The following is a 23635-nucleotide window of genomic DNA, read 5'->3' on the forward strand; positions in this document are numbered from 1 at the left end:
TTTTTTCTTGTGTTCTGGCTTTCAACATTCATCTGTGATACCTCCTGTCTGACCTCACTGAGGGGGGATCTCTGAACTTTAGAACGTTTGAAACTAACGATGACGCCGTGTGTATAGATCGGATTCTGGAACAAGACGAAAGGCTACGTGAACACAGCCGTCAACAGGCTGCAGGACTTCGTTGGCCTACTGAACAGAACCTACATCGTCACCACCATACTGGTAGGAGTGGGACCACACGACTCTGTTAAAATCATGATTCAGATACAGAAAAACACCAAGGATGTCCTTGAGTGGCTCGAATAGCAAAGTGCTACCTGAACATATGTGACTAAACTTGAAGGAAGTGCATCAGCATTATGACATGAGTGCACCATGATGCAACTGAAGATGGACCAAAGATGATCTTCTATCACCTATTCTTCTTCCTCACAGGAAGCTCCCTACATGATGCTGAAGAAGAACGCAAATCAGTTTGTGGGAAACGACCGATATGAAGGTTACTGCGCCGAACTCGCCTCTGAGATCGCTAAACACGTTGGCTTCACCTACCAGCTTGAGCTGGTGGGTGACGGCAAGTACGGCGCCCGTGACCCAGATACCAAGATGTGGAACGGCATGGTGGGAGAGCTGGTTCATGGGGTGAGTGGTTAGCCTGTCTGCAGGCCAAGGGTTAGATTGTTTTCTTTTACCTCTTTTAAACCCCAGATTTAGTACCTGAAAGATGCAAACACGACCGTCTGCTGTAGATGAGTAGATCCAGATCAAGAACGTGCTCAGAATCCCACCCTCACCCTAGTCTAACCTTAACCTTAACCCTAACCCTCTCAGCAAGCCCCAGGCCAGCTGTGGCCACTTTGTAGTTTATCACCACCACTGTGTGAGTGAATGGATGACTATTTGTGTTGTAAAGCACCTTGGGGGGTCGTAGAACCTTAGAAGGCACTATATCAATTTCCCTCTGGGATTAATAAAGTATTTTTGAATTGAATTGAATTGAATCAAATACAGGCCGTTTACTGTTTTATGAGGATTCCTAAAAGTGTTTGAGTGACATCTTGTGTCTCCGCCCCCTGCAGAAGGCCGACATGGCTGTAGCTCCGCTGACCATCACGTTGGCCCGAGAGGAGGTGATCGACTTCACCAAACCCTTCATGTCTCTGGGAATATCCATCATGATCAAAAAACCCACCAAGTCCAAACCAGGTGTCTTCTCCTTCCTCGACCCGTTGGCCTACGAGATCTGGATGTGCATCGTGTTCGCCTACATCGGAGTCAGCGTGGTGCTCTTCCTGGTGTGATCTGTGGGGCTGGGAGTTAGAGTATGGATGGATGGGTGGGTGGGTGGGTGAATGGGTGGGTGGGTGGGTGGATGGATGGATGGATGGATGGATGGGTGAATGGATGGATGGATGGATGGGTGAATGGATGGATGGATGGATGGATGGATGGATGGATGGATGGATGGTTGAATGGATGGATGGATGGATGGATGGATGCACTAACAACCAGTAAATAAACATCTTTAACGTGTCTTAAAGGTAAGTCGCTTTAGCCCCTACGAGTGGCAGAGTGAAGATTCTGATGATGAAGATGAAGCTGGTGTATATTCTGCTTCTCGACGAGCTCCGCCCACTTCATCTTCAGAAGCACTTCACTCTCCAGGTATCAGCATCATCGTCACCGTTATCATCATCATCATCATCATCATCACATCACCACCATAACAATCATTACCATCATCACCATCATGACCATTACCATCACCTTCTCATCATCATCACCATTATCACCTTCATCACATCATCATCACCATTATCACTATCATCACCATCATCATCATCACCATCATCATCACCTTCTCATCATCATCACCATTATCACCTTCATCACATCATCATCACCATTATCACTATCATCACCATCATCATCATCACCATCATCATCACCTTCTCATCATCATCACAATTATCACCTTCATCACCATCAGCATCATCATCATCATCACCATTATCACCTTCATCACCATCATCATCACCATTATCACCTTCATCACCATCATCATCGTCATCACCATAATCATCATCATGACCATTATCATCACCTTCTCATCATCATCACCATGATCACCTTCATCATCATCATCATCATCACCATCACCATCATCATCATCACCATGATCACCTTCATCACCATCATCATCATCATCATCACCTTCATCACCATCATCATCATCATCACCATCACCATCATCATCATCACCATGATCACCTTCATCACCATCATCATCATTATCACCTTCATCACCATCACCGTTATCACCTTCATCACCATCATCATCATCATCATCACCATCATCATCATCACCATGATCACCTTCATCACCATCATCATCATTATCACCTTCATCACCATCATCATCATCACCAACACCATCATCATCATCACCATTATCACCTTCATTACCATCATTATCACCTTCATCACCATCACCATCATCATCATCGCCATCATCATCATCATCATCACCATTATCACCATCATCATCATCATCGTCATCATCACCATTATCACCTTCATCACCATCATCATCATTATCACCTTCATCATCATCATCATCATCATCACCTTCATCACCATCATCATCATCATCACCATTATCACCTTCATCATCATCACCATCATCATCATTATCACCTTCATCATCGTCATCACCATCACCATCATCATGATCATCATCATTATCACCTTCATCACCATCATCATCATCATCATCATCACCATCTTCATCACCATCATCATCATCACCATCACCATCATGATCACCATTATCATCATCTTCATCATCACATCACCATCATCATCATCACCATCATCATCACCATTATCATCATCATCACCTTCATCATCACATAACCATCACCATCATCACCTTCATCATCATCATCATCACATCACCATCGTCACAATCTGACGTTCTCACTTTGTTTTGTTGTATCAGAGTTCTCCCAGGCTCAGAACCAGCAGAAGGATAAGGAGACTCCAGAACACACCAATGACTTTGGGATCTTCAACTCTCTCTGGTTTTCTCTCGGAGCCTTCATGCAGCAGGGCTGCGACATCTCCCCCAGGTCAGGATGCATCATTGATTTTTATCAGCCACATCAAAACCTTTCGTACGACATCACTGTATGGGTCCTGGAGGGTGTGCGAGAGTTCACCCAACCAGTCTACATGTGTTTTGTGGATTTGGAGAAGGCGTCTGACCGCATCCCTTGGGGGGTACTCCGGGAGTATGGGGTACCAGGCCCTCTGATACGGGCTGTTAGGTCCCTGTATGACTGGTGTCAGAGCTTGGTCCGCATTGCCGGCAGTAAGTTGGGCTCATTCCCAGTGAGAGTTGGACTCCGCCAAGGCTGCCCTTTGTCACCGATTGTTCATAACCTTTATGGACAGGATTTCTAGGTGCAGCCAAGGTGTAGAGGGCATCCGTTTTGGTGACCTGAGGATCAGGTCTCTGCTTTTTGCAGATGATGTGATCCTGTTGGCCTAATCAGAACGTGATCTCCAGCTCTCATTGGAGCGGTTCACAGCCAAGTGTGAAGCAGCTGAGATGAGAATCAGCTCCTCTAAATCGGAGATCATGGTCCTGAGTCAGAAAAGGGTTGAATGTCTTCTTCAGGTCAGGGATGAGGTCCTGCCTCAAGTGGACGAATTTAAGTATCTCAGGGTCTTGTTCAGAAGTGAGGGAAGGATGAGCGTGAGATCGACAGGTGGATTGGTGCTGCATCTGCAGTGATGCGGGCATTATACCGGTCTGTCGTGGTGAAGAGAGAGCTGTGCCAGAAGGTGAAGCTCTCGATTTACCGGTTGTTCTACATTCCTACCCGCACGGGAAAGGGAAGTCAAGACATCTCTGCTTAGGCCACTGTCCGCGCGACCCGACCCGAATAAGTGGGCAAAAATGGACGGATGGATCACAGTGTGGAGAACGCCTGTGAGATATTTTCTTCTTCTTGATTGTTTCCTCGCTCCTGTCTTTACTGATGTTTTGTCCTGAGAGACGTACAACCTCTGAGCTCCTTTATGACCCCAGACCCACCATCTCTGATATAAACAGGCCTTTTTCATGTAGACTCACATGTTATCAGGAAACGTGTGATTCTGTGTGACACGCTGCCTGGTTTGTAGTATGTTACAGCAACGTTTGGGCCTGAGGCTCTTCCTGTTATGCTCTGTCGGTTTCATCATGCTACATGTGTGTTTAATGTTTTATTTATGGCTGTTTCATCAAGAAGAAAGAGTCCAAATGCCTGTACTGTCACTTCCTGTTTTCAGTGGTGCACTCAGTGTAGCTGTTCGGTGTTTGTGGCTCGCTAAAACTGATTAAATTTCTCTGTACTGGGACATTTCTGAGTTATTGTAGCACATAAGCCCACTAAAACACACATTTTCCGTTGTTCCACCTAGTTTTTAGGGAACCATTTGAGTTCACACGCAGTTTATTTGGTGTTGAAAGTGTTGCTCGTCCAGTTAGCTTAGCCTCAGCACAGCTATGGCTACTTCTGTCTCTGCTTCTATTTCTCCTAGCTCTTGCTCTCTGTTTCAGAGGTTTAGTTACTCCTCTGCCTCCTTTAGTGATAATGGTACGTGTAATAAATGAAGCATTTTTGTAGCTTTGGAGGCGAAGGTGTCGGAACTGGAGGCACGGCTCCGCGCTGTTGAAAAGCCCATAGATAGCCGAAGCTACTTTGTTAGCGCAGGGCTAACTATATCAGAACCACCCCGTAGCGGTAAACAGAGGCTGGTAGGAGAGAAGCAGATTGAAACAGGATGTTCACAGTGGCTGAAGGGATGTACAACAACTCTGACCACAGCATACGCACTGTTCTGTTATACGGTGTTGAGCGTGTGGTTTTGGGACAATGGTCTTGTCAGAAGACCGCTCAACCCATCTTACCGGTTAGTTGGCTGACTGGTTTACATGCTGAATGTAATCAAATTGTTACTGCATTATCTGGGTGTTTCAGCTCGATTAGGACCAGTTCACCTTCAGCCAGACTAACATGGTAAATGGCCTATTTGATATAGCGCCTTCTAGAGTCCTGGAACCCCCAAGGCACTTTACAACACAATCAGTCATTCATCCATTCACACACTGGTGGTGATGAGCTATGATGTAGCCACAGCTGCCCTGGGGCGCCCTGACAGAGGCGAGGCTGCCGAGCACTGGCGCCACCGGTCCCTCCGACCACCACCAGCAGGTAAGGGGGTTAAGTGTCTTGCCCAAGGGCACAACAACAGCAACAGACTGAGCGGGGCTCAAACCTGCAACCTTCTGATTACCGGGCGAGCACTTAACTCCTGTGCCACCGTCACCCAACATGTTTACAGGCAGTAAAAAAACCGACGTGAGTCTTTTTAGGGCAATGCTTCGGTTTACTGATGTGCGTGGAAACGCGTTAAATGTGACAAACGTCATGAAGATGTCAGACTGACGAACTCTGCTTGTTCCTGATTCCCTTGGTTATAAACTGTTGTTGAAAGTCAGGTAAATGATGTAATATGCAACTGATGTTTTCTGAACTCTTCTTCTCCTTCCTTCTCATCAGGTCGCTCTCAGGTCGAATCGTCGGAGGAGTTTGGTGGTTTTTCACCCTCATCATCATCTCATCCTACACAGCCAACCTGGCAGCCTTCCTCACCGTGGAGAGGATGGTGTCCCCCATAGAGAGTGCAGAAGACCTGGCCAAGCAGACTGAGATCGCCTATGGCACGCTGGATGGAGGGTCCACCAAAGAGTTCTTCAGGGTGAGCTCACACTTTTACATTTGAACAGTGGTTTCCATCATTTAAAGGTCTTCAGATGTGCAGGGTTTCCCCCAGCGCTCCTCCCCCTGCTCTCATGGCCCGGCCCACCAGGCTTATCTAGTTTTCTGGAGAAAACCCTGGATTTGGATCAGTTTGCTAACAGCAAATAAAGCTTTATGTCTTTAAAAAGGTTTGGATTCTCAGATGAGCCTGAGTCTCAAGAACAAACACCTGTTTACTCTGTAATATTTTCTGATTTTGAGCATTATAAAAATAATTTATTTATAATAAAGAATGTATGCATGAGCTACTTATGTTTGTTAAATTAGTTCACACAATAATTTAAAATAAAAAAAAACAAAAGGCAGCACAATGTAAAAAAACCCATCTTTAACTATGACAGAGCCTTGAGGGACACCACAGATAGAACAGGCTGGTTGTTTGTTGACGGTATGTGAATGTGAGGACTCTTCTTATAGGCAAAAGTGAGGTAAATGTAGCTATTGACTCAATGATCTGCTTGGAACAAGAGATTATTTTGGTTACTTTGAAAGTCTTAGAGCTGTAAGCAGTGATAAAGGATAGTAAAGGAACAGATAAAGATACATCAAACTCAGATTTGATGCTAAGATGAAGTACAAAAACCACTAGGAAAGCCTCATTAGTGTTTATTTATTTATTTATTTATTTTTTACCTGACCCACAAAGATTGTTTGACCTCAAACAATCACATCAACCCACAAGTCAGTGTTTGTGTTTTTATTTTATTGAGCGGGTTGTCCTGTAATCGGAAGGTTGCAGGTTCGATCCCGGGTCCGGACAGAGAATTCTGCTGTTGTGTCCTTGGGCAAGACACTTAACCCACCTTGCCTGCTGGTGGTGGTCAGAGGGACCGGTGGCACCGGCAGCCTCGCCTCTGTCAGCGCGCCCCAGGGCAGCTGTGGCAACATCGTAGCTCATCCCCATCAGTGTGTGAAAGGATGAATGATACACTGTAGTGTAAAGCTCTTTGGAGTTCTTACTCTGAGAGGCGCTATACAAGTGCAGATCATTTATCATTTATTCTGGTGGATTTTCCTTGCAAAGACACCAAGAAGTAAACCAAAATCTTCAACTAATTGATTAATTTTGCTGATTTACTAAAATCTGGACCTTTTTCAGTAAAGATAAATCTCACTAACACAGAGCCCTGAGGAACTCCACAATTTCAACGCTCTTGTGAGTTTTTGTGACGACTCTTCTTTAATATATCTTTAATATATTGAGCTTAGTATAAGAAACCATCTGGAAAACCCTCATTAATGATGCTTTGATGTATTACTTCAGACTGACTTTGCTCTTCCTTCTTACTCCAGAGGTCAAAGATCGCTGTGTTTGAGAAAATGTGGTCGTACATGCGGAGCGCAGAGCCGTCTGTGTTTGTGAAGAGCACCAATGAGGGGGTGATACGTGTGAGGAAGTCAAAGGGCAAATATGCCTACCTGCTGGAATCTTCCATGAATGAGTACATTGAGCAGAGGAAGCCCTGTGATACCATGAAGGTTGGAGGAAACCTGGACTCTAAAGGCTACGGAGTGGCCACGCCTAAAGGATCTCCCCTCAGGTAAACTCTTGAGTGTCTGAGTAGAGTGCCAGTGTGACTCACTGTTGTTGTTGTTTGTCTCTGTTGTTTGTGGGGAAAAAAACATTAACTGAAGTTTGGATCCTTTTAAAAAGAGATTCACTTTATATCCATCCCCAACATGAAACACCACTGAAAAGCCAAAATTATAATTATTATTAATCATCTGATTAAAGCAGCTCTATAGCGCCCTCTGCAGTCAGAACAACAGCATCCATGATAATTACATCAGCGGTATTACATTAATGTAATATAATATTTTTTTATTCATGTAGTGCCAAATCAAGTCGTGTCAAAGCACTTTACTTCATAAACACATCAGTTCATTGCATGCAGCGCAGTGATTACTGTGTGAAGAGCCTTGAAATCACTGCTGCCGTGATTTGGCGTTAGAGTAATAAACGTGATTTGTATTCCAACCTCTAAAACTAACAAGTAGAGCTCAGTAACGTAGTACCAAAGTAAGAAGAAGAAGAAAATATAATTTCTATAGCGCCTCTCAAGATAAAAATCACGAGGCGCTTCACAAAAACAAAAAATGTAAAAATATAAAAAAGAATTTAGAAAATGATTACAAATATATTTATAATGAGCAAAAGAAAGACCAGCAAAATGTCCTCACACACACACACGCACGCACGTACATACACACACACACACACACACACACACACAGCCAAAGGCCATGAGGCTACCACAGCTCAGCAGAAAACCGTTGCAGCTTCTGAGGAGAAAATAAAGTTAACAGCTGAAATAACAGGAAATGATGCAATTAGAGAAAAGCTGCAGGAGAAAGCAGCAGAGTGTGGAAAGTGGTCAGAAGATATGAGAGAAACCTCCTTCAGAAGTCCATCATCGTCATTTATACTGACGAGTTTTGGAGTCGACTGCTTATATGTGGAGAAGATCCGTTGTTTATGGAGGTGACAAATCAGAGGAGTTATTTTTTTATTTGTGGTTTTTAGCGGTCGAAGGTTACAATACTAGATTACTGCCTACGTGTATAAATACACATACCTTTGCTATTATTTTTCTTCAAGTTGTTCTCTAAGTGTTGGTGCTGCTGTAACCAGTGAATGTCCTGCTGTGGGATCAATAAAGTTTATTCTAGGAACTGTGTTCCTTTACAGAATAAATGACAGATTATTTTTAATGGCACCAACAAACACAGTAAACAAAAATATGTAGCTATCTTAGAGTTTCTGTAAACGTTGTTTGATCTGGTGAAGCATCTCCGTGTTTCTGGTTTAATCCCAACGATGCGACTCTTCGCCTCAGAGCTGCTTCAGTCAGAGTTCTCTAAACCACATGATGGGATTTGGGTCCGTTTGGGCGGGTACGGCTGTTTGTTTCTGTCTGACTGTTTGTCTCTTATTCTGTGTGTCTTGCCTCTTTCTTTTGTCTCTGTCCACATGTCTGTCAGACTGTCTGTCTGCTTGACCCGTCTCCTGTTCTGTGCGACGCCCGTCTCGCTGCTGCCGTCAGGTGAAGCTAAAAGAACAAACTTGTTTGTTTTCTTGTGTCTGTGAAATGAAACAGAACCCCAGGAGAATGGGTCAGAACCCTTTAGAGCACGAAAAGGACCCATAAACTGCTCTGTTACACATGTTGACTACAACTTTGAATACTTGTTCCGATTGGCCCTGCTGTGCCGCCGTAGAACCGTCCTGTTCTGATGCAGAACGTTCCTCCCGCAGATCAGACCGCCTGCTTTTTACCTGACAGCAGCATCTCAACCTTTTTCCTTCTTTGTGTGTTTTTTTCTACATCAAAGGCGAAAGAGCTCGTTTGATGTTGCTATCTGATGTCTGTGGCTGTCGTGGTTCTGCTTCGCGTCAGCGTTTTCAGAAACGCTTCACAGAGAGACGTTCTGATGGGAAACTGCAGATTCCTCTAAAACACACAAATCTGTTGCCGAAGAGTCAAAGTCACTCACTGTGTTTGATGGAAAGAGAAGGGAAACACATTTAGTGATCAGTTGCTAGGCAACGCAGCTGGTGTTAAAGCGCTTGACTGCTGAGCGTTTTTTTGATGTACTTTATTCATCGGAAGCAGCGTCTCTGCGTGGAGGACGTCTCCTGTTTTATGTGTCAGTATCATAATCATCTGGTTCTCAGCGGGTCGCAGAAATAAGAGGAACATCGACCCAAAAACATTCTGAAAATACAGAAAAACACAGAATGAATAAACGACGATGGCGAGCGTAAACGAGCGGCTCTGAGTGACTCGCTGCAGGTGCTGGAGCTCACCTTGAACGTACCGAGCGCTCGCGCCACCAGGAGCGTCGTTAATGAGATTGCTCGTTAATGCTAGCTCACTGACCTAGCGTTAAGGAGGGAGGAGCTAATAGACTCTGGTGGAGGTCCCACCTTTCTGTTTGACCGAGACGGCTCCTCGGAGTCCGTATCACTTGGGACCAGATTATTATTTTATCTGTTTAGAACCTGTCGGATGTTCTCCATCATCATCTCTCTGCTTTCTCTGAGTTTTGTTCTAAAGGAAATTAGATCATTAATTTATTCAAAGTAAAGAAAATACAACTTCAGATCAGATAATCCAGAGTAGTTTAGTAACTTTAACAAGGTGTTTGGAACAAAACTCTTCCTTCATCTAAGGAACCGGTGCTGACTCAGACATGAAACCTGCCGAGTCATCTCTGCTGTGAGGAACAACAGTTTGTTCACTTCCTGTGTGTGGTGGTGTTCGTCAGCCGCTAACCTAATCCATGAAAACTGTTGTTCCTCCTGGATTACTGGCTGGTTACGGGATGTTAAAACCAGTTTAAACCAGTTAGATGTTTTGAATGTCTGCACATCATGAAGAGCTTTGGAGTGTTGAACTTAAACCAAACCAGGTCAGAAACTAGTTCAAGGACAACTAAATGACCCAGATGGTGTTTATCAACACAAATATCTGATCAGCCAATCAGAGGGCAGCATTCAGTCCCTAAAATGACCTGCTGAGCTTCAAGCAGAGAAGAAAGTAGATTTCAGGGACTTTGACTGTAGTTTGGTTGTCTGTACCAGACTGGTCTGATCTGCTGGGATTTGAACCCACTACCATCTCCAGGGTCAGAGGTCAGACTAGTCCAAACAAGGTCTCCAGAAACCTCACCAGCTGTTCCAGATGGACTCCAGCAGCAGAAGACCGCAGCGGGTGACCCTCCTGTCAGCTAAGAACAGGAACCTGAGGCTATGATGCACACAGGACCACCAGAATTGGACCAGATGAGTCTGGACTTCAGCTGTCTGGTCAGAACCTGGTGTCACCAAGATCAAATGGTAATGGCCTGTGTTTGTATAGTACGTTCTTAGGGTTCTACAGCCCCCCAAGGCACTTCACAACACAATCAGTCATTCACACATTCACACGCTGGTGGGGATGAGCTACGATGTAGCTACAGCTGGCCTGGGCCACGCGGACAGGCGAGGCAGCTGAACACTGGCGCCACCCATCCCTCAGACCTCCACCAGCAGGCAACGCGGGTTAAGTGTCTTGCTCAATGACACAACAGCAGAATTCTCTGGTGGGAGCTGGGACCAAACCTACAACCTTCTGATTACTGGATGACCTGCTCTACCTCCTTGCTCAGCATGAATCCATCTTGCCAATGCTTCAGGCTGAGGAGGGTTTTCTTGTCCCACTCTGGACCCCTCAGCACCACCTTAGCCTGGTTGAAACACCACAGCCTACCTGGTTTTGTTGCTGACTATGTCCCTCTAAGACCACATGGACCATCTTCTGATGCTACCTCCAGCAGGATCATGCATCATGTCACAAAGCTCAGATCCTCTCTCACATGACCATGAGTCCGCTGGACTCCAATGGCCTCCACAGTCACCAAATCTCAGTCCTGTCCAGAACCTTTGGGGTGTGGTGGAATGGGAGCTTCTCATCATGGATGGAGCTGCTGGACCAGAACCTCTGAGGAACGTTTACAACACCTGGGTGGATCCACAACACCAAGAGTTAGGGTGATCTGAAGATAAGGTCCATTGCTAAATTGTCCACAAATCAATACCTGTTGTTGGTGTCACTCAGACATTGTGGGATGTAGGAAGTTGGGCCAAACATGATGTGCAGAACTTCAAACGCCAGAGGAGCTATCAGAATTTGGGTCTGCAGAACGGTGAAGGTGCACCATTCATTTTGATTTGCCACAACTAACATCATGTCTGTCTCAAGAACTCGCGTTAACGATGTCACGTCTTCATTAACACCTACTGTTGCTATCGTCTCCATAGAAACCCAGTAAACTTGGCAGTGTTAAAACTGAACGAGCAGGGCCTGTTGGACAAATTGAAAAACAGATGGTGGTATGACAAGGGAGAGTGCGGCATCGGGGGAGGGGACTCCAAGGTCAGATCACCGTAACCCTGACGGGTACCGACCCGGGTAACCACGGTACATCGGGTAACCGGCATCAACCAGCAGATTTATATCCAACCAGACGCTCCAGGAGCTAAATCAGAGTAGATGTCTGATCCACGGGGTATTTCTAAACTAACACTGGTTTACCTCCAGGACTCAAAGACCATTTTAGGGTGAGTGAGCGGCTCTGCAGACAAAGAATTCAAAAAATCAGGAAAAGGTCAAAACATTTCAAACAAAATCAACAAATGCATAAAAGGTAAAAATTTAAATGACAAAATAAACAGTCAGATTCAGTTAGAAAAGGTCCAATTTATTTCTATAGCACATTTACGTAACTACCCATACTAGTACAACTGGGTTAAGTATCCTAACTAGTCTCACTGGATTAACTACCCAAACTAGTATAACTGACATAACTACCCATACTAGTATAACTGGATTAACTACCCAAACTGGTATAACTGAAATTACTACTCATACTAGTATAACTGGGTTAAATACCCAAACTAGTGTAACTGACATATCTACCCAAACTAGTCTGACTGGATTAACTACCCAAACTAGTATAACTGACATTACTACCCATACTAGTATAACTGGGTTAAGTGCCCAAACCAGTCTGATTGGGTCAACTACCCCTTTGACCAGATGACTCCTTGTTTCCGGGCAGATTTGATCCAGCTCGTTATTGGACCAACGATCCTGGAGCGTCCCCCGCTCATGCCGGTTACCCAAAGTGATATAGTAATACACATCTCGCGCGTAGGGAGTTAGGCCAGACCAAGCTAGATGGAGTATTAACGCATATCACTTTAAAGCTGACATGTTCTCTGTTGTTTCTGTTTCTTTGTTTGTTTCTTTGTTTCTTTCTTTCTTTGTTTGTTTCTTTCTTTCTTTCTTTCTTTGTTTCTTTCTTTCTTTCTTTCTTTCTTTCTTTCTTTCTTTCTTTCTTTCTTTCTTTCTTTCTTTCTTTCTTTCTTTCTGTTGTCGTTGAGGTGTTCCTCGTAGCTCACGTTTGTACTGCTAATGCTAACTCTGCTGAGATGGTTTCTGCCACCACCGCTGCCATGGCAGCTGATCAATAACATAAGATAACATGGAGGTGCATAATGTTATTTATGTTATTTCCAACCCCCACCCCGACCCCTCCTTTGAAGAATTCCAGTAAACCTAGCTGTACTGAAGCTCAATGAACAAGCCATCTTAGACAAGTTGAAAAACAAGTGGTGGTATGACAAGGGGGAGTGTGGACACAAGGACTCCGGCAGAAAGGTCAGTTCCTGAAGATTCTCGGTCTGTTCCTCATTCATGTGTTGGTTTACCCCCCACCCCCACACACACAGGTACATTTTGCTGTTCTATGGATTGTTTCTGTCAGTTTGACATAAAGGAATCTGACATGGAAACGTGTTGGTGGAGGTAAAGGCCTCATCTGCATTCCTGATAAGTCTCTTTTCTCGTTAACCCTCCGCACGTTCCTGGTAATGACGCATCACAACAGAGAAAGGACAGTGTCAGTTTGGCTAAAGATTCTCCAAAAAATGGTCCTGCCACTTGGTTTGGCTTTCTTCAGCTTTCCTCAACGATCAAAGTTCTAGAGTAAAGTGCTGAAAAAGTAGGGAAACCTGGAAAGGCGGCGTTGTTGTTGGTTTTGTTTTGGTTGTCCGTCATCTCCCACTGCAGCGAGAGCTCCATTAATGTGAGCTAGTTTACAAACGTCTCCATGGATTTCATAGTTTACAGTTACGAGGTGATATTGTTTTGTGCGTCTGCACGTTTGACACTCTTATTGTGAAAGATTAAAGGAAGTTCCTCTGTGGACATCTCATATCACTAAAATACAATAATATGATTTAGTATGACTCTGGCGTGGATCTAAAGCTCTTCGGTAAATTTAAAGAACTTATAGGAGGAAGCATTTGCTGCTCAGCTGATCGTTCTGAAGAACAGGAAGTAAAAAAGTTTACGGATTCTGGTTACTAAGGAAACCCACACAAACTTTTTATTTCGCATGAAACCGGCTTCAAAGCTACGCTCCTGCTATCTGATGAGGAAAGATGAATCAGATGATGGAAGCCATCCGCTCTGAGCGTTTCTTCTGGGTCGATCACAGGCGGGCTGAGAAACCCAAATCCCAGCTGCTTTTAGGGCAACATTAATGTGAATAATTCATCTTTTTTCCTGGTGGCAAAAAACTGTCCTGAGAATTTTAAACAGACACATTTTCTGGGGATGTTTAGTCACCTAAGCTGTCAACAAATAAAATCTGGCCTGGAAGAAAAGCTGCAGATCAAAGTAATAATATATTAATGAAAGTCAGACTTCCTCCAACTGAAACTCTTTCACCCCCTCTGACCTTCTTGTTTATGGCTGCTTTCCAGTACAGATAAAATTAAATCTTCTGACCCAAGCATCTCTTCCTCTTCCTTCCCTGAAATACTCGCTGATGTTTTTGTCTCCAATCTGTCATGCACCTCCTGTTTCCTCCCAACTCGCTGACTAACTGAGTGTGACTAACCGGGATATGTTCAACAGTCTGTTGAGGCGGCGCGTCACAGTCAGACTAAAGCTGCTGCTTCCTCCTCCACTTCACATCAGTTTGGAGCCACAGAGGATCTTCTATCAAATAAAAGTTTCCTTTGAGAAATTCCAGCTTAAACAGGATTGATTTAACGATGAGTTTATCCTCCAGCAGAGAAAATTCACAGATTTGTATATGAAAGAGAATGTGTTATTAAATGTAGGAGTTCTTGGTTTATAACAATTATGACATTATAATAAAATTAACTGTTTTTGAAAAACTAAAATATTTATTGATACATTTAATACTAGAAATACTCATTTTGGCCACTATAATACCAAGAGTAACACCACATCAAAACACAGAAGAAGAGTTGTTTGGTCTGTTATCTTAATGGATGGATGGATGGATGGATGGATGTATGGATGGATGGATGAGTAGATGGATGGATGGATGGATGAGTGGATGAGTAGATGGATGGATGGATGAGTGGATGAGTAGATGGTTGGATGGATGAGTGGATGAGTAGATGGATGGATGGATGAGTGGATGAGTAGATGGATGGATGGATGGATGGATGAGTGGATGAGTAGATGGATGTATGGATGAGTGGATGAGTAGATGGATGGATGGATGAGTGGATGAGTAGATGGATGTATGGATGAGTGGATGAGTAGATGGTTGGATGGATGAGTGGATGAGTAGATGGATGGATGGATGAGTGGATGAGTAGATGGATGGATGGATGGATGAGTGGATGAGTAGATGGATGTATGGATGAGTGGATGAGTAGATGGATGGATGGATGAGTGGATGAGTAGATGGATGTATGGATGAGTGGATGAGTAGATGGATGGATGGATGAGTGGATGAATAGATGGATGGATGTATGGATGGATGGATGGATGAGTGGATGAGTAGATGGATGGATGGATGAGTGGATGAGTAGATGGATGGATGGATGAGTGGATGAGTAGATGGATGGTTGGATGAGTGGATGAGTAGATGGATGAATGGATTGTAATGAAAGGAGAGGTTATTACATTTTATTCAATGAGCCGTAAGGCGTGGGATTAAATAGTAAAAATGAAATCCACCTTACGGATCGAAGGGTTATTTAAACCAGAAGATTGGATCTTTTTATTGCAGAGATTATGTAACCATTACGTATTCACTCAGAGACAACAGAATAGAGAGAGTCACGTTTAAAAGTTAAGAATTTTATTACTAACAAATTAAACTAGGCTGACTTCAGAACTAAATGTATAGTGTAACTAAAAATGAATGAGACGGTGAATGGATGACGTGTGATGTAATCAGAACCAGCAAATCCGAAGAAGCGATTGTTCTGACGGGAACTGAAGATGTTGTTTTGCATTAAGCTTTGGTTAGTTTCAGAAACAGCATGAGACACCATCATGTCAGTCTACCTTTGCCTTCGGTGGAAGTCCTCTGTAGATCAGGAATGTCGAGGTCCAGGGAACCCTCGCTGGAAACCGAGCTGGTAGAAGAAGCCGCGGTTCCGATCAGACCCGTCTCGAGTTACCTCCGGCACACGACGCGTTATTGGCGTCTGTTCAGACCCAAGCCTAGGTCGGTAGATGGAGCTTTTATTCTGAAAGGAGCTGTTGTTGCCGCTGGTTGTTATAGCGACTGGATTTTTCAGCTTGTCGTTGGTTCTTTCGGTTAAAGAGTCATGGTCAGGATTGGCCACTCCGTTGCTCACTCTGGAACGCTTTGAACAGGCATTAGAGCTGACGTGGCATAGTTTTATACCTCGGATGTTATGGTTTATTGTCGAATGAAAATTACCAAACACCGTCAAAGCCACGCCTCCATCAGATCTGTAAGATTCTGATTGGATCAGTGAAAGGAATGTGTCATGTCTTTTTAACACTACGTGAAATGAGTCCTGTTGGAATCCTTAAAGTCACAGTACTTATTATTTCTATAGGATCATAATAAAGTAATTAATATTTTGATTTCACAGGTCGGTCACATCTTGTTTATTGACTAACACTTTGATGGATTAGCTTTATTAAAATAGAGTTCTTTGATTAATTAAAAGAAAAGAGTTCATTCTTCATTCTTCTGTCTTCATTGCTGGAATGTAAACAGTTTAGAAGCAAATGCATGACCTTGAGGCTGTTTCATGCACTCTGGCACTGTGTCAAAAGGGAACAGCTGTTAGAGGATAGAAATGGCTCCTTCATCACGTTACAGGATGGATGGTGGGTGGATGGATGGATGGATGGGAATCTGAGAACCTACTGATCAAAGATTAACGGTGGAATAAAAAGTGGACCAGAACCAATTCTCGGGTCTCTGAAGGAGACAGACCCGTTGGTCAACAGCTGAATTTCTGTATCTTTCCATTTTTATATTTAACTTCACTAATTTGCTTCGTTTTTGGCAGAAAATGAAGCAAATAGCTAAAAGTTTGGAGATAAATGACAGAAATCTTAACTTACCTGTTGGGAAGCTGACTGACTGCATAACAGGTTGGAGATGGAAGCTCATCAGAACATTCCTGAAAAGATCTGGTTATTCCTGATGTCCTTGAAGCCAAAATCAAGAGATTGTAGAGAAGCAAATGTTTAGCGCGCGCGCACACACACACACACACACATTTTTAAATAAAAGAAACCATAAGTCAGATTACATTTCAATCACAGCTTTTTGAGGTCAGAGAAAAGTTTTACTTAAAGATCGTTTCTTGTGTTTGATTTCCTTCCTGCATGGGTTTGCATGTTCCAGTGAAACTCATCCCGGCTGTGATCGGAGGCAGAAACCAGCATTTTTTCTCTGCAGGGTCAAAAACATTTAAGTGTGTTTGGTTAGAGAGGAGGAAATGTTTCCTGAAATCCTAAAACTCACCTAAAGTTTCATCATCAGCCAAACGGAAGAACCTGGGAATGTTTTCAGCGCTGCGGATTGTTACCCAGTGAGGGAGGAGGAGCCTGTAATCCATGTTGGAATATTTAAAGATACAAAATCAGACGAATAATCTGAACAAAGAAAATAAATCAAGAAGAAGAAAAACTAACCTAAATTACCACCTAGTTTAAATATTAGGTTCATGTAAGGGTTCACCCTCTTTCATTCAGGCAGAAGGTTCAATGTCCTCAGAGGCTCATGACCTTTGACCCTTAATCAGTCCAGTTTTAGATGTCTAATCCCCTCTACTCTCAGTTACCTGTGGCATTAACAAGCTGGTTAAAATTCATTTTCATCATTTTAAATATTTTGTGAATCTACAGGAAGAGCAGCCTGAAGCTCCTCCCTCTCTGGTTCCACGACTTAATGATTAATAATTACTAATAAAAGAGTGAGAGAGAATGGTTGCATGCCAGCACTGGGTCACCAGGGCCTTTAAAGTTACGTTTGGGTTCGTTTTGGTTCTGCTTCCGTTTCACAGCCTCTTGTCTGCTCAGCTAAACGTGAGATTCAGACGATTTATTTAGTCATGATGTCAGCACCACAGCTGGTTGGGTCTGACTCCGCCCCTTTGTGCTAACAGGATAAGACGAGCGCGCTCAGTCTGAGCAACGTGGCTGGAGTCTTCTATATCCTGATTGGTGGGCTGGGCCTGGCCATGCTGGTGGCTCTGGTCGAGTTCTGCTACAAGTCTCGGATCGAGTCCAGGAGGATGAAGGTGTGTGACTTGGGACGGGATGTCAGGTTTCAGACTCACGGGTTAAGGCGTGGGGTGTGTTTGCATCAGGAACAACTGGTGACATCACGGTCACCAACCATACGCTCTTATCCAAGTTCAGGTTGTGGAGGTACCAGGTCCTTACTAGAACCTGGTACCTCCTCTCCAGCTCCTCCTACAGGATCCCAAGATGCTCCCAGACCAGAGAGGACTTATGATCCCTCCAGAAGGTTCTGGGTCTGTCCAGGTATCCTCCAGAGGGACCAGGAGCCGTTAGTCTGCACACGAGGAGGAGCAGAGGTTTCGCTGATGGAACTCCTCCAAATAATATTAAGTTAAAGAGTCCAGTTGAACTCCTAAATAATGAGCGACCAATTCTAGTAATTGTGTAAAAACCTGAAACTTTTGTTTGCTCTGCAGCTTCTGAGAGGCTCAGCTCTGTTTGCTGTTTCTACTGAAGCTGATCCAAACGGAGACGGCATCAGCCCATCAGGGGTGGTTTTATTTTTAGTCGCGTGCATCAGCTGCTGCTGTGTGCAGCCACGGGGCAGCAGCCCCACTACGACTCCTGTTTCAAAGAACATCAACTGAACTCTGCTCATCTGCCACTCGCGTTTCACGCTCCTCTTCCCCACCGCCGTCTGTGTGATGAAACCGCGGTCATCTCGTTACAGACGGCGTTGGTTTACGCTGTGGCTTTGATGGGTGGCTCAGAAAGGAACAAACAAGTCATTAGAGGCCAGTGAGCATCTCCTCTCTCTGCTGGACTTTTGTTATTCCCATCAGATGAACATCAGAGCACAATGGGAAGACTTAAAGTGTCCCCGAAGGCGGCGGGGACAACATGTGGGAGATTATCATTCAGAGCAGATGGAAGAGCATGCAGAACAGACTTCCTCTGCACTTGACCTGCAGCAGAGAGGAGCCCCGCAGGCACGTTTCTACACAACGCTAAAGGCCGAAGCTCCTCAGCCGCCGCGTGATCCTCGTCTCCACCTTGTCATGGAGCTTGAACCACAACTGGTTCCGATACCACCAGAGAAAACATCTACAGCAGCTGATTCCAGTGCTGGTTTAACAGATTTCTGCTTTGGTATCTTTGGATCTTCCTGTCAGAGGTTTCCATGGTTACTGATGGAAATTACAGCACTTCATAATCTAATTTCCTTGGTAATGACATGAAGTTTATGCAGTGAGTCCACATTTCCAGAGCTGGTTCTTCTAGAAGAGTGTTTCCCACCCAGCCCTGGTCCTCAGGGACCACTGTCCTGCATGGTCTCCATGTTGCCCCTTTAAACACCACCGTTTCCTGCTGCCACACCTGACTTCAATGAACGAGTGATTAAAAGGCATCTGCAGCGCTTGATGTCCTCCTGAGGAGCCGATGTTAACCAGGTGTGCTGAAGCAGAGACATGGACAACATGCAGGACGGTTGTCCCCGAGGACCAGGGTTGGGAAACGCTGATCTAGACCTCTGTGGTTCACCCTGATCTGCTGCTCCAGATCCTGGCTGATGGACCTCATTCTTCATCATCAGTGTTGGGTTTATGATTGTTCTCATGCACCTGGAGGATGGACCACAAGTTCTCACGGATTAAAGTCTGGGGCGTCTCCTGGACCTGAACCCAACACATTATTCTGTTACTGATCCACTCAGTTCTGACTTTACCCTTCTGGCCCGGTGTTCCATCACGCTGCAGAAGAAATAGTTCATAACCAAACTGTTGATGGACAGTTGGAGGAGTTCCTCTGGGCAGATGTTTATTCTTCATCATGGCTGTTCTGAGGGCTCTTCTTCTCCCTGGACCTTCAGCAGAACATCAGTTTGTCCCTGGTGGGTTTCTTGGAGAGAAGAAACTTCTTGGATCTCTTTGGTGCCTTAAAGCCTTCTTCACTAGTTTAATGAAAGGAATTCTTTAGAATCGAGTGAATTTCCCGGTTGTCGTTTGGTTGTGGGGTAAACGAAGGTCTCCAGGGTTAATATTTTAGTTTCCAGTCTGCATGATGGTGGAAGCTGTGCAGCAAACAGCGAGGCTGCCCCGAGGCTCCATTCAGTATATTAACTCTGGATCCATGCCATTAGTTTCACTGAGAAGTGACGCAGTGAGAGATTCACCCACTAACCCTTTTACCAACCAGCGGATCCCTCCAGAGCGAAGTGAAGGAGCACTGAGACGGGAAAACTCTCTCCACCTAAACACCTGCTTTCTTCTGTGCTGTTAGGTGTTTTTTTTTTTTCATTTTCCACCTGTCCTCCAGTTCAAAACAGTCTGATGATGTCATAAGAGCGTCAGATACTCCTCCTGCTGCACGGAGGGAGGGACGCCGCCAGGCGCCTCAGGTTAACCATTGATGTGGTACTGATGTGGCAGCCCCGCCTTGTCCTTACAACTCACTCACTCACCCACTCACTCGCTCACCCAGTCACTCACTCACTCACCCAGTCACTCACTCACCCAGTCACCCACTTACTCACTCACCCAGTCACTCACTCACTCACCCAGTCACTCACTCACTCACCCAGTCACTCACTCACTCTGTGAAAATGTAGAGCAGCCAGAAGGTCTTCAAGTTGAAAGAAGTAGAGGCAAACTGCAGCACATGGACATTTTTCCTTGAGAGCCAAAATGCTTCTCAGGCGTTTATTTCACTGCTTTCCTTTTACAGATCACAACAAAAAAACAACCTCCCCAAGCCTCCACCTGGCTTCCTTTAAACACCCCAGAAAATCACACCTGCAAACAATCAGCCCCAATCATTAAATCCAAAAGGAAATAAACATCCACATAAATGTACCTAAATGTAAATATAAACAAGATAAACAATACAAAATAAACCCTCATAAACAAGACAAAACTGTTTTTACAATACAAGAAACATTTTCACACTAAGACCAAAGAAACAAATCCCACTTCCTTTGGTTTGTCCAAATGAAGCAGCCAATCATAGGATGATCCAGGGAGGTAGTACTGGGTGGGCCCTCCCCTCACAACCTGCTCTGGATACAAAGCAAACATGAAATCCCAAGTGGTAACTACATCCACACCAGTGCAATATTCACATTTCAGTTAAAATATCCCCCATCACAGTGCCAGCAGGCTAGAGAAATAAATTACAGGGACGAATGGGAAATCATCCATACCACTTCGTCACACACTCACTCATTCCCCCACTCACTCACTCACTCACTCACTCACTTACTCACTCACTCACCCACTTACTCACCCACTCACTCACTCACTCACTTACTCACTCACCCACTTACTCACCCACTCACTCACTCACTCACCCACTTACTCACTCACTTACTCACCCACTTACTCACCCACTCACTCACTCACTCACTTACTCACTCACCCACTTACTCACCCACTCACTCACTCACTCACCCATTTACTCACTCACCCACTTACTCACCCACTCACTCACTCACTTACTCACACACCCACTTACTCACCCAGTCACTCACTCACTCACTCACCCACTTACTCACTCACCCACTTACTCACCCAGTCACTCACTCACTCACCCATTTACTCACTCACCCACTTACTCACCCAGTCACTCACTCACTCACCCACTTACTCGCTCACCCACTTACTCACCCAGTCACTCACTCACTCACCCACTTACTCGCTCACCCACTTACTTACCCAGTCACTCACTCGCTCACCCACTTACTTACCCAGTCACTCACTCACCCAGTCACTCACCCACTTACTCACCCAGTCACTCACTCACCCACTTACTCACCCAGTCACTCACTCACCCACTTACTCGCTCACCCACTTACTCACCCAGTCACTCACTTACTCACTCACCCAGTCACTTACTCACTCACCCAGTCACTCACTCACTCACTCACACCTCCATTCTCTGGGGGTCGTGAGTGGAAGTTAGCTTTTCCACCTACTGTGAAATTTAACATCTCCTCCCTTGCAGGACCTTATCAATGCCGCCATGATGAGCGCCAGCCTTGGCGAGATGGCGGGGGCTGCCGCACCATCAGGCCTCGAAGGGGAGAACGGACGGGTGATGGTGCATGATTTTCCTAAATCTGGGGCTCAGGGTTTACCCTGCATGAGCAAGGCTGCAGGCCTGGGACTGTCGTCTACAGCCATGTGATCAGAACCGGACCTGCTGATTGGACAGAAATCTGTGTCAGTGAGGAGGAGGGATAGTGGAGACAGCGGAGGAGAGAGACAGAGCAATCTGAGACTTTAAAAGCCTGATGAACTGAAAGCACCTGAACGCAGCACCTGAGTTGAGTCAAATGCCTGCAAGACAAGCAGCAGGGCTCAACAACCACAAACTGGAGCTACTTTTTCTACGAGCCTGTCTCCTGACGACCCCTTCCAATTAGCAATAACTAGACTTGAGGGGGGGGGGGGGGGGGGTTGAGCGTTGTCTCCTCTCACCCTCCTCTTCCTCTGAGTCTGGTCACATTCACAACCACAGCACTTTTCTAGAGCTGAGACGTAACAGCATGTGGACGTTTGAAACATTTTTTGCTCTGAGACACAGAAAACTACGTGTTTGTGTTTGAAAGCCTGAAGATGTTCTGGTCAGCTTGCTGCCTTCATCATATCAATACAGTTATGAATAAAACAGCTGACTCACTGAAAACCTCTTGTGCCATTTTGTGTTTAAATGAACAGACTCAGACGTTCACACGTAGAGGTCATGGCTGATGCATAGAGAGGTTTCCCTCAGGGCATAAAAACGGATCCTCCGCAGGTCCAAAGAGGCTAAAAGAGGCTAATCCTACCTGAAACATCAGTTTGTTCACCCTGTTCCAAAGTATTAAGCTAATTCTATTCAAGTGTCACTAAGATGACATTTTTGGGTTTTCGGTTAAACTCATGGGTGGCGTTGTGTTTCCGGGCTCTACCTGTGACAATTAGTTCACCAGGTGTGTCCAGGTAAAGGATAAACTACTTAAGAAGGACGTTCCACATCATTAAGACCACAGTTAGCAACCAATCTGGGGAAGAAACAGGACCTCTCTGCTGCAGAAAAGCATGAGCTAGTTCAGTGCTTTGGGTGAGTAATGGCAACATCAGACCTTTCACAAAAACATAAGCGTGATCATTGCTCTATCAAGAGCTGACGGGCACAGACGGGTTTGTGCAGACAAAAGCAAACAGAGGAAGATTTCTGCCAGATCCATGCATCAGATCAAGAGAGCAGCTGCTAAAATGCCGTTCGGTAGCAGCAAACAGATATTTGATGCTGCTGGTGCATCTAGAGTCCCATGGACATCAAGGCATAGAGTCCTCCAGAGTCTTGCAACTGTGTAAACCTTCTGTTTGGCCCCCGCTAAACAGTTTCCCAAGCAGAAACAGCTGCAGTGGGAAGAGAAATGTCCGAAGACTCATTTTCAGTCCTTCACTGATCCAGCCAGTGAACCACAGTGTTACAACAAGGCTGCAACATCAGCTAGGAGGTGGTGGAGTCATGTTTTCGGCCAAAATCACAGGAAGAGAGCTGGTCGGCCCCTTTAGGGTCCCTGAAGGTGTGAAGATGACCCGGCCCAAGCATGCTGAGTTTCTGACTGACCACTGTCTTCCCTGGTACAGAAGGAATAACTATTGAGCCATTCCCATCTGTACCGGGTCGGCCCGGGCCGGGTAGCGTAGGTTGTTTACATAT

The 23635-nt window shown here is 45.0% G+C and overlaps 1 protein-coding gene across 9 annotated transcripts in view; it reads left to right on the top strand.

Annotated features, from left to right (window-relative positions):
* gria1b (glutamate receptor, ionotropic, AMPA 1b) overlaps nt 1-22609 on the top strand; it is a 67178-nt gene extending 44569 nt beyond the window's left edge. For 2 of the 9 annotated variants that reach the window (XM_015961877.3, XM_054730945.2), the window contains exons 9-18: nt 118-222; nt 436-642; nt 1080-1295; nt 1542-1665; nt 3002-3131; nt 5613-5811; nt 7167-7414; nt 12964-13078; nt 17848-17982; nt 21926-22609. In XM_015961877.3, the coding sequence (XP_015817363.3) occupies nt 118-222; nt 436-642; nt 1080-1295; nt 1542-1665; nt 3002-3131; nt 5613-5811; nt 7167-7414; nt 12964-13078; nt 17848-17982; nt 21926-22108 (1662 nt within the window). In that variant the 3' untranslated portion in view covers nt 22109-22609. The other 7 variants (XR_001573165.3, XR_008559091.2, XM_015961880.3 and 4 more) reach the window with 7 other exon arrangements.
* The last annotated feature ends 1026 nt before the right edge of the window (nt 22610-23635 follow it).

The sequence above is a fragment of the Nothobranchius furzeri genome, chromosome 10 (genome assembly GCF_043380555.1).
Source record: "Nothobranchius furzeri strain GRZ-AD chromosome 10, NfurGRZ-RIMD1, whole genome shotgun sequence".
Classification (NCBI taxonomy): Eukaryota; Metazoa; Chordata; class Actinopteri; order Cyprinodontiformes; family Nothobranchiidae; genus Nothobranchius; species Nothobranchius furzeri.